General features: G+C 39.6%; 1 protein-coding gene across 2 annotated transcripts in view; it reads right to left on the bottom strand.

The window, feature by feature from the left end:
• iglon5 (IgLON family member 5) overlaps positions 1–15,772 on the bottom strand; it is a 198,676-nt gene that overhangs the window by 60,820 nt on the left and 122,084 nt on the right. Inside the window, exon 1 of one of the 2 annotated variants that reach the window (XM_047361421.1) lies at positions 489–775. The exons of the other annotated variant lie outside the window; for it this stretch is intronic. Within the exon in view, the coding sequence (XP_047217377.1) occupies positions 489–657 (169 nt within the window). The 5' untranslated portion in view covers positions 658–775. Of the gene's footprint in view, positions 1–488; positions 776–15,772 lie in introns of those variants that run through there. 2 annotated transcript variants of the gene reach the window in all.

Genomic DNA, 15,772 nt, shown 5'->3' with positions numbered 1-15,772 from the left:
AAGTTCCACAAAGGCCTGCGATCCCTGTCACCTTGCTGCCCCTGTGGGAATCATAAGTCAGCGCTGCAGATAGATGATGATGATGATGTTGGTGTGGGAGGTAGTGGAAATGGCACAAGGATGATGACAATGTTGAAGAGACCCTGTGAAACCAGAAGAGCTCTTGGGTTTTGAGGTGTGGGTAAAAATTTGTCTTCTCACAATTGTTTGAGTACAGAAATGTTGCCACATTTAAACTACTTGTGTCTCCTGCCATTGGAGATAATCAGGGCATTATTTAAAAAAACTTAAGTAGGGACGAACAGAAATGGTATGAATGAGAGAATATAAAGTAAAGTAATGAGGAAAGAGTGGATAGAGCATGAGAGGCACAGCTCCCAAGATAAAGACAGAGACAGGCAGAATGTCGATGTTTGAGATTTGGTGAAGATTGTGTCACACAAATCCAGATCTTTAGTCAAACTCTGACAGGCACAAAGAACATCTACCCTCTAAGCAGAGACTCCCTGTTAGTCTTCCTCCTCCCCGTTCTTCGTCATCGACTCCCTCTCTTTGGCTCCCATCCCTCGAGGATCCATCTCTTTTGTCACTTGTTCTCCGCCTCATTTCTCCATTTGCCTCACTCCGTTCCTCGCGTTTTTCTGTTTCGCTCTGCATCGTGTCTCTCTGCACTCATTTTCTCAGTGCACCTACTTGACACTGCTCTGACACTCTTTCCTACCGCTTTTCCGTTTTCTCATTGCAACTCTTCAAAATTCTTTTGAAAAAGATGTTCCATTTCAAAAAAGCTTCAAAACACAGATTCTGCAGCCCTCTTGGTCCCATGCTCCTTCCTTCCTGTCCTTTTCTCTCCATCTGTGGCATTCTCTTGGTAGATATTTGCTCTTCATCTCGCTTATTCTCTGCACTAATGAATTTTGGGCACTTTGCAGCCACAGATGGTGCAGCAGGCAGCCCCTGGTGGCAGGGCCCTGGCTTGACAAAGTGGATAGAGAGAGGAAGACAAAACGGTGCAGCAACAGACCGTCTGCCAACACCTCTCTTTAAATAAAGTAGATAGAAACACATGTGAATATTTTCTCATTTAAGTCCCACTTCCTCCTTTGCATGGAAATATGTGCACGCTTCAGGCAGGCAGGTGTTCACAGCACACACATCACGAGTTTTAGAGAATCTTTGCCTTTTGTTTTTCACACCCACACTCTCATCATCCTTTTTTTCCAAGGTGGCACTCCAGTTAATTGCAATTCCTTGTTTCTTTCTGGTGAGCCTAAATCCTCTTTCCCTGTGGGGATGGCTTTGGGCAAAGAGAACAGACCTCAAGTTGCTCTTGCCACCTCTCCGACCATCAAAACAACCTTATCTGCTTTTCATTTTCACCCCACATATAGCTTGCAGGACTCTATGCTTAATTCATTCTGCCCTTGGACTGTGAAAGCTTAAAACACAACTTTAAGTCATATCAAAAATTATAGCTTCCCTCTTATCTAAGGTGTTATGTATTGGGGTGTGATAATACTATTTTTTTCACCAGGTTTTGAAGTTCAGAAAAACTCAGCTGAACAACAAGGGATGTTATATTAAACTATGTAACATTTTTTTTTTTTAAACTACACTTTCCAAAATAAAAAGAGACATTAGAAGCAAGCTATTATTTTCTTTAAAGGACATATATAATCATTTTTACACTTTTCAGTAGTGTTCAGACCTGTGGCTCATGGTAGTTAGATTCATTTACGTGACAGAAATCCAGAAATATGTAAAAACAATGACACAAAAAACCTCATTAGAATAAAGCTAAAAGTTGCCAAGAGATGATGTGGTCTTGTTGCAATTGTTTTTACTCTGCACATATCCTGTCTATCAAATTATGCATTATCATAATTTGCTGTTTATGCTGATGACAGGAATGCATCAGCATTTGGAGTGGAGGTTGTCACTGTTGCATAACAAAAAGGTCTCTGATTCAAACGTCGGATATGTAAGCCTTTTTGTGAAAGTTGTTTTACTTCTGCCTGTCTATTTGTTTGTGTTTTGTTTCAAGCCATTTCTTTTTGCGATCAAACATGCTGAGTATATGGTATGGAATTTCGTGACCCTAAGCTGGTCTGTGCAACTCAAGTTTAAGAACTACTGATATTTATAAATCTGGCAAAATGAATTAAAATGATGTCTCCGTGGTTCAAATTGGTGCATGTACTAATCTGAGATGGTCTCAGGAGGTGATCATGTTTGCTTTAATTCAGCGAGTCCAAAGCTCAAACATAAATAAAAGATAAATAGAGCTAGTACTGTAAACACGGGGTCATTTGAAGGAATGTACTGTCTTGTTCGAATGTCCCTATAGGGTCCTACCTTCCTAAGGTAATACTGAATGATTTATGAATTTGGGGAGATATAACATGCTCAAACAGCATTGCTCAACACTATTTTTTGTTAACCTCTATAGAAAGCTATGTATAGTACCATTGGGTATATAGGTTAATTGTGCTTACTCAAGGGCGTCCCAGCTTTGGTGTCCTTGAAAGATCTACCATTGTGCGTTTAAAGGCCAAGCAATCCTTCCCCTTTCAGCTTTTCCTCTCCCCTTTTTACCTACTTTATTTTAGAGACCCTTCCATTTCTCCTGTGTCACTAACCCCTGCAAACAAACTGCCTCGTCATCAAAATCATCATTTCCCCTGACAACGCTGCTTGCTTTCAGAGCCCCCCTCGGGTGAGAACTGTTCTCCAACACAGAGACTGCAGATGTTAAGTGCAATGACTGCAGAGAAACTTTGCAGAAAAACTGGGAAAACATCAGCTTGATACTATTAGATAGTGATGACATTTAAGATAAATTGCTTGCGATACAATAGAGTGGAGGAGATCCCTTGTGTTGAATGTTTTTTTTTTATGTTTAGGGACACGACAAAGTGTACTCATGAATATTTAAAACTACCTGCTCTCTGTTTGACTCTATTATGATTTGACACCTATAGTGAATTGTAAAAGAAGCAGTAAATGTTTTTATATATTGTTTTACTGCAAACAAAATGTTATATGTATTTAATTGGGATTTTATGTAACGACAACATACAGCATTGCATAACTGAATTTGAAGAAAAATAATGCTTGGCTGTTATCAACTTTTCCAATTAAAAATATGTGAAATGTGTGGATTTAGTATTAGGACTCCTTAAATTTACAGCCCCTATATAAAATCCTGTGAACAAAGTCCACTTTTTCATTAATTTCATTTTTTTAAATCTCTGAATAAATGCAGCTATTGTGTGAAGCCCTGAGAGGTTTATAAGAGAACATTAGTGAACAAACAGCATAATGAAGATCAAGAAACACACCAGAGAAGTCAGCAATAAATTTGCGGTGAAATCTAAATTAGGGTGAGGTTACAAAACAATTTCCCAGGCTTCAGGCATCTCAATGAGCATGGGTAAATCCATCATCAATAAATGGAAAGAGTTTTGCAAAACTGTAATTCTACCAAGAAATTGCTGTCCTCCTAAACCAACAGGCCAGGCAAAGTGAGTGCTAATAAGACAAGCAACCAAGAGGCTCAAGGTAACTCTGGAATAACTGCAGAGGTCCACTGGTCGACTGTAAGCATCTGTTGAGAGGCCAACTGTTAGTCGGGCACTCCATAAATCAGCCCTTAAATTAAAAAGTGGCAAGTATAAAGCTATTGTTAGAAGAAAACCATAAAATTCTCCTTTCAAGTTTGTTATAAGCCATGTAACGAACATTAGCGGAGGTACTCTGATCAGATGAGACCAATATTGAACTCTCTGGCCAACATGCAAAAAGCTACATGTGGAGAATAACTCTCTCCTTACTTCATCCTGGACATGCAATCCCCTTTGTGAAACATGGTGTTGGTAGCATCATGCTGCAGGACTGCTTTTGTGGCAAAGATGACATGATGGATGGAGCTAAATACAGGACAATCCTGAAAGAAAACCTGTTAGCGAATTCACAAGAGTAGAGACTAGGATGGAGCTTCACTTCCGGCAAAACAAGCCTAAACCTAATTCCAAGGCAAGCATGTGATGGTTCATCATGGCGTATTTAAAGTCCAGACCTGAGTTTAATTGAAAATCAGCGAAAATGCTTGAAAATTGCTGTTCACAGATGCTCTCCATCCAATCCGACTTAAGCTTAAGCTGTTTTGCACTGCAAAAAATAAATACAAATAAATGTAAAATACATTCTGGATTACCATAAAAATTAAAAAAAGATATTGCTCCACAGATTTGACAAAATTTTATATTTCAAATTAAATACCAAGAAATGTTAAAGTATTTTAGTGGTAAGTCAGTTTAGTCTGACATTTTGTTTGCATCATGATAAGTGCCCTGATTGTTTGTGTGACAATTAAAAAGTCCCACTGTTTAAAAAGCAAAAGTTCTCATTGATTTGCAGCATTGTCTTGAATAGACAACAAGTAAAAGGTTTAAAGGAATACAATAGACTTTATAATCCCCAATTTAGCTGACAAATATATCCGAATATCCTTCTTCAGTGTTTCCCAAATATGGAAGCATGTGAACACTCAGCTTTCTCAGTTTTTGCAAAAAAAATGTCTCATCACATTGTCTTTCCTATTTCTATTATTATTTCTGGAATAAACAAACCAAAAAACAAGTTTGCTCAAGTATTTTCCCCCAATTCATCCCCCATCCCTGAATTTCTCCTCTGTCTTCCACCTTCTGTTTTCTCATTCTGCCTCACTGGGTAGGCGGCATGGCGGGGGAAACTGACAGTCATCACTGCATCGTTTGTCGTCCTGGCTGCTAATCTGCATGGCGTTAATAATTGATTGAAGGCTGCAACCAGAGATCTATGATGGACTCTCTCTCTTCCCTTACTGTTATTCGTTCCATCTTTTCTCCTTCGCCTCTAAACACACTCCCACTTCACTTCCCCTGTAATATCTGAATCATATTCCAGTCTTATTTTCTTTCCCTCTTGATAATTTAACTAAGCCATCCAAATTCTTCTCTGTCAGCCTGAGTCTCTCTGACGCATACACATTCTCTCTTCCTATATGTGCACATTTTACACGTCTGTTTCAGCTTTTAATCCACCTGTTTGGAGTTTTTGTATTGAACCATTCCAAATTACTCAGCTGTCACTGCCAAATGAGATGGATTTACGTATCTTTTCTCCATCAACAACTAAACGTTGCTCCAAATGCTTCGTCAAGGCTTTTCCACCTGTCCTATCGTCAGCAATACCACATCAGGCACATATAGGCAAGTGAATACACACATTTTATTTGACATCATAATCTTGCCATGCAACAATCTGTGATTTATGGGACCCAGTTAAATGGATGTGAGGGTTCTCTCTTCTTCTCTCCTCTTTGTCTCATTTTGCCTCTCTCTTTATATCTCTAAGGGTTGTTTATGTTCGCATAAATCCGTTATGAGAAGGGCTGTAGCTATAAGGTACACTTTGAATCTAGACAATTGAAAATCCCCTGTGATTTATATCCACAAGTTCTTTCAACAAAGCAGTACATCAGATACACATGTAGTCCCATAGTGCCTAAAAACGTATCTGTGCCCACTGAACTACAGATGCTGTTAAGTTAAATCCACAATCTTCACTGTATTATCTCTGATAGACCAATGAAAAGTAGAATATAGCTGTGTTACATGCGTTTCAAAATGTTCTGTAATTCAGAAAATTCATAAAAAAGTGGCATGCATGTGCAGTGAGTCCCCTCTATTCTGATTCTTCTAAATACAATCCAGTGCAACTGATTGTCTTCAATGTGCTCACCTAAGAGTCGAACAAGATATTTACCAAGTCATATCATTCTGTAAAACATGGCAATGGCAGCATCATGTTATGGGAATGATTTTCTCCAGCAGGACAGGTAAGCTGGTGTGAGATGATGGGAAGATGAACGGAGATAAATACAGGCCAATTTTGCAAAAAAACAGAGACTTGGGCAGAGGGGTTCATGTTCCAGCCGGACTGCAAATCTAAGTATACAGTCAGAGTTATGATGGAGCGATACAAATAAAAGCATATCCACTTGTTAAAATGGCTCAGTAAAGATTCAGACCTAAATCTGTGGGAGGTTGTGAAAATTTATGTTCACACAAGTTGTCCATGTATTCTGAGCTTGAACTACTTTGCAAGAATGGCCAACAATTTCAGTCTCTATATGTGCAAAGTTAGAGGACACATACTACGAAAGACATTAATACATACAGTAATTGCAAAAAAGGTAATTTTGATAAGTGTAAAAGCACACACACTTTTCAGCTTTTTTATTTGTAAAGAAACCATGTATCATTAGGCTTTCAGTTTCACTTTACAAGTATACACCCAAAATAAACTGTGTAATTGTTTTAACGTGACAAACAAATTAAGCAGTATAAAATGTTTTGCAAGTATAAACTTTCAAACATGCATGAAAGCAATCACATGAAAAATAACAAAAAAGAGAATTCCCTTATTGTGTAAATTTACACAAACACAGACCACTACAGTTTTTCCTCCTTCTGAAAAAATGGACATTGCCTGACGATGAGCGCTAAGAACTATTCCACAAACTTATGCTAAACTCACTGCACTTTATTGTTCTTAAATTGAGACACAGGGGCTTTTTTCCCCCTCCTATAAGCAGATCTCAACAGTGGAACTGTGCCAACACATTTTGTTCCCACATGAGCACATGGGTAATACCCAAACAGACACGTATAGGCAGGCTATTTAAAGCTTGTTGGCAATTTCCTGTACAAGGAAGTTGTTAATGAATTTGTGGAATATAATTTAACAAATATTTTACAAAAACCTGTTAATATTTCTCTCAGATTTTGCAATTTTACATTCAGTCCCAAATGTTCCACCAGTTTCCTGTTTGCTGATCTCCCTACCCTGACCCCTCATTTGAAGTCGGTTGTCACAAACCTAGGTGTTAAATAGATGCTGCCTTTAGGTTTGATAACCATGCTAATTCTGTGATAAAATTATCCTTGTTTTCATTTTAGATGTCTCTGCCTAGAAACCTATTATTTCTATGCATGACATGGAATCAGTAATCCATGCTGTTATACCCTAATGTCAGGAAATACTGAGTGTTTCCAGGACCAACATGTAGATCAGGAGCTTCAAGTTCCATGTTGAGTTGATAAGTTCTTTAAATTAACTAATACAAGAAACCTTACAGACAGGCAAGGCACAGAACACGGAGAAGAAGTTAAACGATACGATCCACTAGTGAAAACAGAAAACCAGAGAGATTAATACTGAGGTAAGGAGGACAATGGACCACTTAACCTAGGGAACTAATCAGTAGGAATATGAGACAGCTGGTAACCAGGAATACAAGGTAACTGACGGCAGAGGTTGATTAACACAAATGACCAATGACTTCAGGGGAATAACAAAACATCCAAGAAAACAAAGAAACTAGCATAAATAGGATGGAACAGATCCACAAGGAAACTTAAAATATCTAACACAACAATGAATAGTGAATTTAATAAACCTGAAATGAAACAACAACTGAAGAACATGGCATTGCAGAGACAACCAATAGAATTCAAACTCAAAACCTAACAAAGGCGGATCATGACACCTCTCTTTTAACAGGAATTAGCCAGGTCACTCTGTCACACCTGCAACTAGTCCAAAATGTGGCTGCATGATTTTTAACAGCAAATTCAACCTGGAAACTCACAAGAGAAGACAGGGATGCAATTAGAAAAGTTTATTAGTGAATGTTTATATCTTTGGCGCTCGGACCCCAGTGGAAGACGTGAATGCTGAGAATGACATGGGCTTGAATGAACATTTTAGGGTTAGATTTAAAGATGTCTTCCCCCCTGGAATCCGATCCTGGTGGTGGAGTGGAGGCCTGAGGAGATTTGGAAAGAGTTTGGAAGCCAAATGGTGGAGATGGGGAGGAGGAGGGTCAAAGTCCAGCTGCAGAACGGAGGGTTCATGGATGAAGATCTTTTAAAGCGGAGCCTTGAAGGATGAATGGCCAGGGAGCAATGCAGACTTGACGCTGATTGGTGAAGCAGAGCTGCATGGAGGAGTAATTAGACGAAGCTGGAGGTAATGGTGAGTTTTCCATGTTGAATTTTCGTTTAAACTCCATGACACAAGAGCACATCACCTTGGTGTTAGCCTCTCTCCACTAGTTGCCTATTTATTTCAAGATAATTTTTAAAGTTCTTTATTTGTTTTTAAGTCTCTTAATGACCTTGCAGCAGCACGTTTGTCCAACCTGCTGCAATGCCCCCTCTCGTTCCCTTAGGTCAGCTGACCAGATGCTGCTGGTGCTTCCTAAATCACAAAGGAAAGTGAGAGGTGATCGAATGTTTTCTGTTGTGCCCCCAAAGCTCTGGAATGAGCTGTCCCTGCACATAGGGCAACCTCCCTCAGTTGATGTTTTTAGATGTCACTTGAAAGCACACTTTTACTCTTTGGCTTTTACCACAATGTGAGCCTGACATTGATTGTACTGTTTAGCCTGATTTAATAGTGCTTTGCAAGTGTTTTTAGGATTTTAATTGTTTTGTTGTTTACTTGTTGTGCAGCATTTTGTCAACCATGTGCTGTTTTTTAAAGTGCTACATACATAAACATGGTATGGTAAGGTATGAATATCATTTAACCAGCAGGACTAGTGGAAAATTGTGGGTCGGAAAAAAACAGGGTAAAGATGACACTGGCGCTTTTCAACTCTATCTTGTGCTCTTTTACCTTTTTGTTACATTTTTAGATATTCTCCTGTCATTAATGCTCATCATTATTCACAGCAAAAAAATTATTTTTTTATGACTGCGCTTCATAAAATGTGTTTTCATATCAGTCGGGACACTTCTGTGTTGATCTTCTTGCCCTCAAAGGCGGTTGAAGTCTGATTCCAGACTCTTCATTTAAAAAATTTCAAATGTATTTTCTGTTTTGACATTTTACTGCAGACTACATGCACTTTTTCTTACTGGAATTTTAGTGAAGAGATCCTCTCTCATGATACAAGCTGCTCTGACAAGGTCCCACGGTGCACTGACCGACAAACAAAGGCCAAAGCATTACAATCCCTACTCAAGTGTGGGGATAGCGATCTTGGAGCTGAACACTTTTTTTCCTCTGCCAATAGAAAGCCAGGTCTCTGTATCAAGACAACTCTATATTTGTCTCATGTGAATGAAGAACTATTGGATGACAAGTGTATGCAATGGCTAGACGAGCTTTTCTGTGCTTGTCTAGTTGAAGTGGAGTCCTGCTTCACCGGCATTAATTCAATAAGTTTTCCTCGCAGTAATCCTGAGGCATTGTGTTGCACTTGACTCCAAACAGAATATTTGAGTCCAAACAGAAAATTTGCTACATCTTTAATTCTTCACACTTCTGCTTCCACCTCTCTGCCTGCTCAGACGCTTTTCTCCTAAGCTCCTTGCTTGCTAGCATTCTTTTACTCCTAACTTTTTATCTCTAAGCCAAAATTTTGGAAATATTAGACTAAAACTACTTCTAACCAGCAGCTCCCAAGGATTATTATTATTTTAATTTTATTTTTTTCTAAAAGATTTTGATGTTTTTATAATCAAACTTATGAAAATCCATCGACTAGAAGTGAATGTGGAGGTGAATATGGGGTACAGAACACTGAGAATAAACCTACCCCCCTGGCATGTTTTAGGCGCATGCCCAAAAAAATCAAGGTGGAGGACTCACTGGAAGATCTCAGCAATTAAATAATTTAGAATGGCCAGAATTACAGAGAAATGCCCCCATTTCCGCTGGGAAAAGGAGACTTTGACAGCGAGCTGCTGTCACAACAACTGATAGAAGTGAGACAGCTGGAAATAATAGAATTCCACTCCAAAACAGATTTGTCCCACTACAGAATGAAAAACAGGAAAATTATCCATCTTCTGAGAACAATAAAAGGTTTGAGAACAACCTTCACTCAAAACAGTCTTCTCCTAAGCTGCCAGAGAAAAAGCGCAACACAGCTGTGGATGGGATTAAAAACTTCTGCAACAAGAAAAACACAGAAGTTATGATTGGTACCAGTAACGTGGTGTCTGATATCTCAGAGAATATTCTTGCAATCACAGAAAAGCGCCTGTCTCTAGAAAACCTTATTATACACTGGAGCCATGGATGACGTGGCCAAGAAAAAATCAGGAAGACTGAAGGAGGATTTCACTAGTCTTCTGAATATTGTTGGAGGTCTCAATATCAAGGTGTTTCTCAGCGGACCCTTTGCACCGATTTTCTGTGGAGATGAGATTTTTTTGAGACTTATGATGATTAATAAGTGTTTGAAAAAAACATGTGGTACTACATCTGTGAACTTCATCGACAACTTTAATATTTTTTGGGAAAAAAGACAACTCTTCAAGCAAGATTATTTCTGTTTGAACAAGCCAGGAGCCAGAGGTCTTACATCTAATCTCTTCTATTCAGTAAATAATCCGCCAGCAACTTCGACCTTCAGCTGCGAACATGGAGTATCAACAACAATGATAACGCTGCCTCCAACACCTCCAGCAGAAACAACCAGCCAGTTGGCTGAGAAAGAGAGGTCATCACAAAAGGTCTCCCGGTCGAAATCCACAGGAGAGGTGGACGCCCCCGTTATACACCCCTCCCCCAAAACCCAGACCCAGACCGACACCCTTGGTAAACCCCCCTCACCCCAGACCCCAACCCAGACCGCACAGAACTCTCCCATCTCCCCACTGAGCCCACTTTTTGCTTTACTGGATTCTGATAACATGAAAGGAGCTCTTAAAATCGGGACCCAAATGGGTCTGACATCTCCTCCATTCAACACCCCCTGTGGCCGAGGCCCTGCTACTAAACCAACATTTTCCAAAAGCCGCAGAGTTCCACCACCTCCTTATCTATCTCCTCCTAATCAGGACTTTCAAATCACTTCTCTGTGATACAGTCTGGGCCCCAGTGGTAACTCTATCAGAAATGAGCATGTCCAGGAAAAACTTGGGCCCCTAATAGGAGATAGTTGTAAAATCTCTGTTCTTATACGTGCCAGAAAGAACAAAGCCAAAAGGATAAGAGACAGTAATAAACAATCAACAAAAGCCATAAGCTGTCAGGTACAACCAGACACAGAGTTAATATCAGCAACTAAGTCATAAACTGGTGTTATTGAACATTAGATCTCTGTCAGGAAAATAATTTTTAATAAATTACTTCATTACTGACCACAATCTTGATGTTAGGTTTTTAACAGAAACATGGTTACATGAATTTAATGAAGCTCCCATTCTGATACAGGCGATGCCTCCAAACTACAATTTTCTTTATGAGAGCAGACAGCAAAGAAAAGGTGGAGGGGTGGCCACTTTGTTTAAAGATTTATTACAGTGTAAAAAAGTATTTTGATGCAAATTTGACTCTTTTGAATATTTGGCTCTCCAGGTAAAGAGCCTGGTCCGAACCTTGTTCTTGAATATTTACAGGCCTCCTAAGTCCAAAACAAATTTTTATCAGTGATTTTAATGAGCTTTTATCTGTGATATGTGTTGATTATGACTGTTTAATTATTGTAGGAGACTTCAACATTCACATGGACAATCCTGAAGACAGAAGTGCAATAGATCAGTGCAATAGATCAATGTGACACTCTTAGAAATTTTGGTTTGACTCAACATGTTAAAGAGCAAATGCACAAACAGGGACATATTTTGGACTTGATCATCACTAAGGGTCTAAACATATCCGAGGTGTCTGTAACTGATGTTGCCCTATCTGTCCACTTTTCTGTTATTTTTGAAAGCATCATCTCCAATGACTCAGTTTGCCAAAGAGACATGATAAGAAAACGCATCTTTAAGGACGGTGCTGCTGAAACCTTTAACCAGATTTACTCTTCTACCTCCACTTTGCCCTGTAACACTGTAGATGAGCTGGTAGATAACTTTTCATTCTAAAATCTCGGACATCATTGATTCAATTGCTCCAATTATAGTGAAAGTTGTTTCTGGGAAGAAACTGTCTCCATGGAGAAGTGCTCCACCAGTCAGAAGTGAAAAAAAGGAGTGTCAAAAAGCTGAACGTAGGTGGCGAAAGACTGGACTCCAGGTTCACTATATTATCTATGAAGAGAGACTATACAGATATAACCTACAACTGAAAAATGCAAGGGAATCTTTCTTTTCTGAGATCATCAGCAGAAACATAAACAATGCTCGTGCATTATTTGTCACGGTCGACAGGTTAACAAACCCTCCTGTAACTGTAGCATTTGAACTCCACTCTATCAGGGCCTGCAATGAATTTGCTAAATTCTTTACTGAAAAAACCCAAAAGATCAGAGGGGCAGTCAGCACATCCACATCAACTCCAGTACCAATGTTGTCTCCAACTAGAACTGATTATGTCAAAATTTCCCAATTTCACCAAATAAACTACAAAAACTTCGTACAGCAACTAAGCTCTTCTTCCTGCTGTCTCAATGTTTTACCCACAGCTTTCCTTAAGAAAGCTTTGCCTGTAATAACAACTGATTTAACACAAATAATAAACACGTCCCTTTTGTCAGGTGTGTTCCCCCAGGCCCTGAAAACAGCAATTATCAAACCTCTATTGAAAAAGAACAACTTGGACAAGCTGCTACTACAGGCCTATATCAAACCTCCCCTTCATCAGTAAGATTATTGAAAAAGCTGTGATTCAGCAGTTAAACAACTTCCTAACAACGACCAACCGCTTCGATGTCTTCCAGTCAGGCTTCCGTGCTCACCATAGTACAGAGACTGCTCTTGTCAAGGTGTTCAATGACATCTGTATAAATGCAGACTGTGAAAGAACCATAGTGCTGGTATTATTGGACCTTAGTGCAGCATTCGACACTGTTGATCACTCCATTTTATTAGAGCGCCTGGAAAACTGGGTCGGCCTTTCTGGTACAGCACTCAACTGGTTTAAATCCTACTTGAAGGACAGGGACTTTTTTGTGTCAGTAGGTAACTTTACATCAGAGACCACAAAAATCACATGTGGCGTTCCCCAAGGGTCCATCTTAGGGCCCCTTCTATTCAATATCTACATGCTCCCCCTAACTCAGATTTTAATAAACAACAACGTAAGTTATCATAACTATGCAGACGACACACAGCTATACGTTACGATGTCACCAGGTGACCATGAACCCATTCAAGCGCTGGGTAAATACTTAGAAGAAATCAATGCATGGGCGGGCCAAAATTTTCTTCAGCTGAATCAAAACAAAACTGAAGTAATAATCTTTGGACGAAAGGAAGAGCGTTTAAAAGTTAGTCCACAGCTTCAGTTAATACAGCTAGAAACCACCAGTCAGGCTCAAAACCTGGGTGTAGTGATGGACTCAGACCTGAACCTTCAGAGGCACATAAAGACAGCAACAAGGTCGGCCTTCTATCACCTAAAGAACATCTCCAGGATTAAAGGACAGATTTTTCAGCAGGACCTTGAAAAACTAATTCATGCGTTTATCTTTAGTAGAATTGATTACTGCAACGGTGTCTTCACAGGTCTGCCTAAAAGGTCGATCAGACAACTGCAGTTGATCCAGAACGCTGCTGCCCGCGTCCTCACTAGAACTAAGAAAGTGGAGCACATCACCCCGGTTCTAAAGTCCCTACACTGGCCCCCTGTAGCTCAGAGAATAGACTTTAAAATACTTCTGTTAGTCTATAAATCACTGAATGGCTTAGCACCAAAATACATTACAGACCTGTTGTCAGTTTATCAACCACCCAGACCTCTCAGGTCTTCTGGCTCAAATCTACTCTGTATACCCAGAACCAGAACCAAACATGGAGACGCAGCTTTTAGTTATTTTGCTCCACTAATCTGGAATAAACTCCCAGAAAACTGTAAAATCGCCGAAACCCTAATCAAGATTAAAAACGTATTTGTTTAGAGTGGCCTTTGACTGTGCCATCTAAACATTGTTGGTTGTGTTTTCAGTCCAATTTCCCTTTATTATATGTATTATTGTAATGTTTTTCCGTATGTACAACACCTTGAGTGCCTTGTTACTGAAAAGCGCTATATAAATAAACTTGTCTTGACTTAATTAGAAGTTCTGTTTCCCTGTTTTTGGTGTTGAAAGTCTGATCAGGTGAAAACTATAAAAGTTTAAAATGCAGCCAGCGGATGGTTTAAATTTACACTCCGGACCACCTGTTCCACCACATCCTAAAGATTGATATCTGTTTAGATTCATATCTGGTAAATGCAGAGGCCACTTGGGTACAGTGAGCTTATTGTAATGAGGAAATAACAGTTTAAGCGTTATGGTATAGTGCATTATCCCCGTTGAAGTAGCTATTAAAACTTGGGTATACTGTGGTCATAATAGATAGACATGACCAGCAACATTACCCAGGAAGGCTGTGGTATTTAAACAATGTTCAACTGACACTAAGACCAAAGCGTCCTAAGAAAATTGGAAATATCCTTCACACTATTACATTCGAATAAAGGACACTTCAGAACATCCTTACACTGTCACCACCAGATAAAAAGCAAAATGGATCCGTACATCCAGGTTTTTTCCAAATTCTGACCCTGCCGTCTGCATGACACTGCTGAAATTGAGACTCATCAAACCTGGAAAAATGTTTTTCAATCTGTGTGGTGAGCCTGTTATACCTATTGCCTAGGTTTCCTTTTCTTAGTAGACACATCTGCCACCTGATGCGGTCTTCTGCTCCTGTAGCCCATCTGCTTCAAGGTTCAAAGTGTTGTGAGTTCAGAGATTGTATCTGACATACATTTGTTGTAAAAATTTATCATTTCAGCAACTGTTAGGTTTCTATTATCTCACACCAATTTGCAATTTCTCATCTGATATCTGACATCACCCAAGCATTGTTCTCTACTCAACTGCTGCTCAATGGATATCTTCTTATTTTTTTACCATTTTCTGTGGACCAGATTACACCAACAATCATGCCATGTTTCAAGTCACTTGAATCACCTTTCCTTCCAATTCTGATGCTCGGTTTGAACTTTGGTAAGTTTGTCTTCAGCACATCTAGATGTCGTACTGCACTGAGTTGACGCTACATCGATCAGCTGATTAGCAAGCAGTTGATATTGTTTAGTCATTTTCAGTTTGTTCTGGTAAAACTGAGTCCTCCTTGCTCAATGCCATCAGTTCCAACTAAACATAATTTTATATCTGCATGGTGCATTTTACTTGGTGGCTAGTTTAAATGAAAAACACTAGTTTAGACAGAGGACTCATATTGACCCAATGGCCCCCAGCAGGTTAATAAAGCGTTATCCTATGCTATAAACATAAAAATTCCTTTGAGCTGCAATCTTTCTCAGCAGCACAATCAATCTCAGCTTTTCACATAGATGTAATATAGGTTCACTCAGCACACAACAGACAGACCCCCCCCCCCCCCCTCACACACACACACACACACACACACTCTGAATCTTTACACACATTCTTTGCCCTGCAAACACATCAATTCATAATGATGTCTCCAAGCAACCATCTATAGCAACGTAAACACATTTGGATGAATCTAAACAGCAGGAAATATTGTGGTCTGTGTTTGTAGGAGTGTCTTTTTGGGGGTGCATGGAAGTCTCTGTGTATGTGTGTGTGTGTGTGTGCGTGCGTGTGTGTGTTGGAGTGTGATGCTCGCAGGAGGCCTGGCCGAAGCTGGGGTTTTGGCAGTAGCCAATCTGCCCAGGCTGTTACTCATGACAACCGTGGCTCCCAGGAACTGCATGGGTCATTAAGGAGCAGCAGCACAGCCGGAGG

Source organism: Girardinichthys multiradiatus, chromosome 3 (assembly GCF_021462225.1).
Source record: "Girardinichthys multiradiatus isolate DD_20200921_A chromosome 3, DD_fGirMul_XY1, whole genome shotgun sequence".
Classification (NCBI taxonomy): domain Eukaryota; kingdom Metazoa; phylum Chordata; class Actinopteri; order Cyprinodontiformes; family Goodeidae; genus Girardinichthys; species Girardinichthys multiradiatus.
Note: the sequence above shows the minus strand (reverse complement) of the source record. Positions and strands in the feature narration are given on the sequence as shown.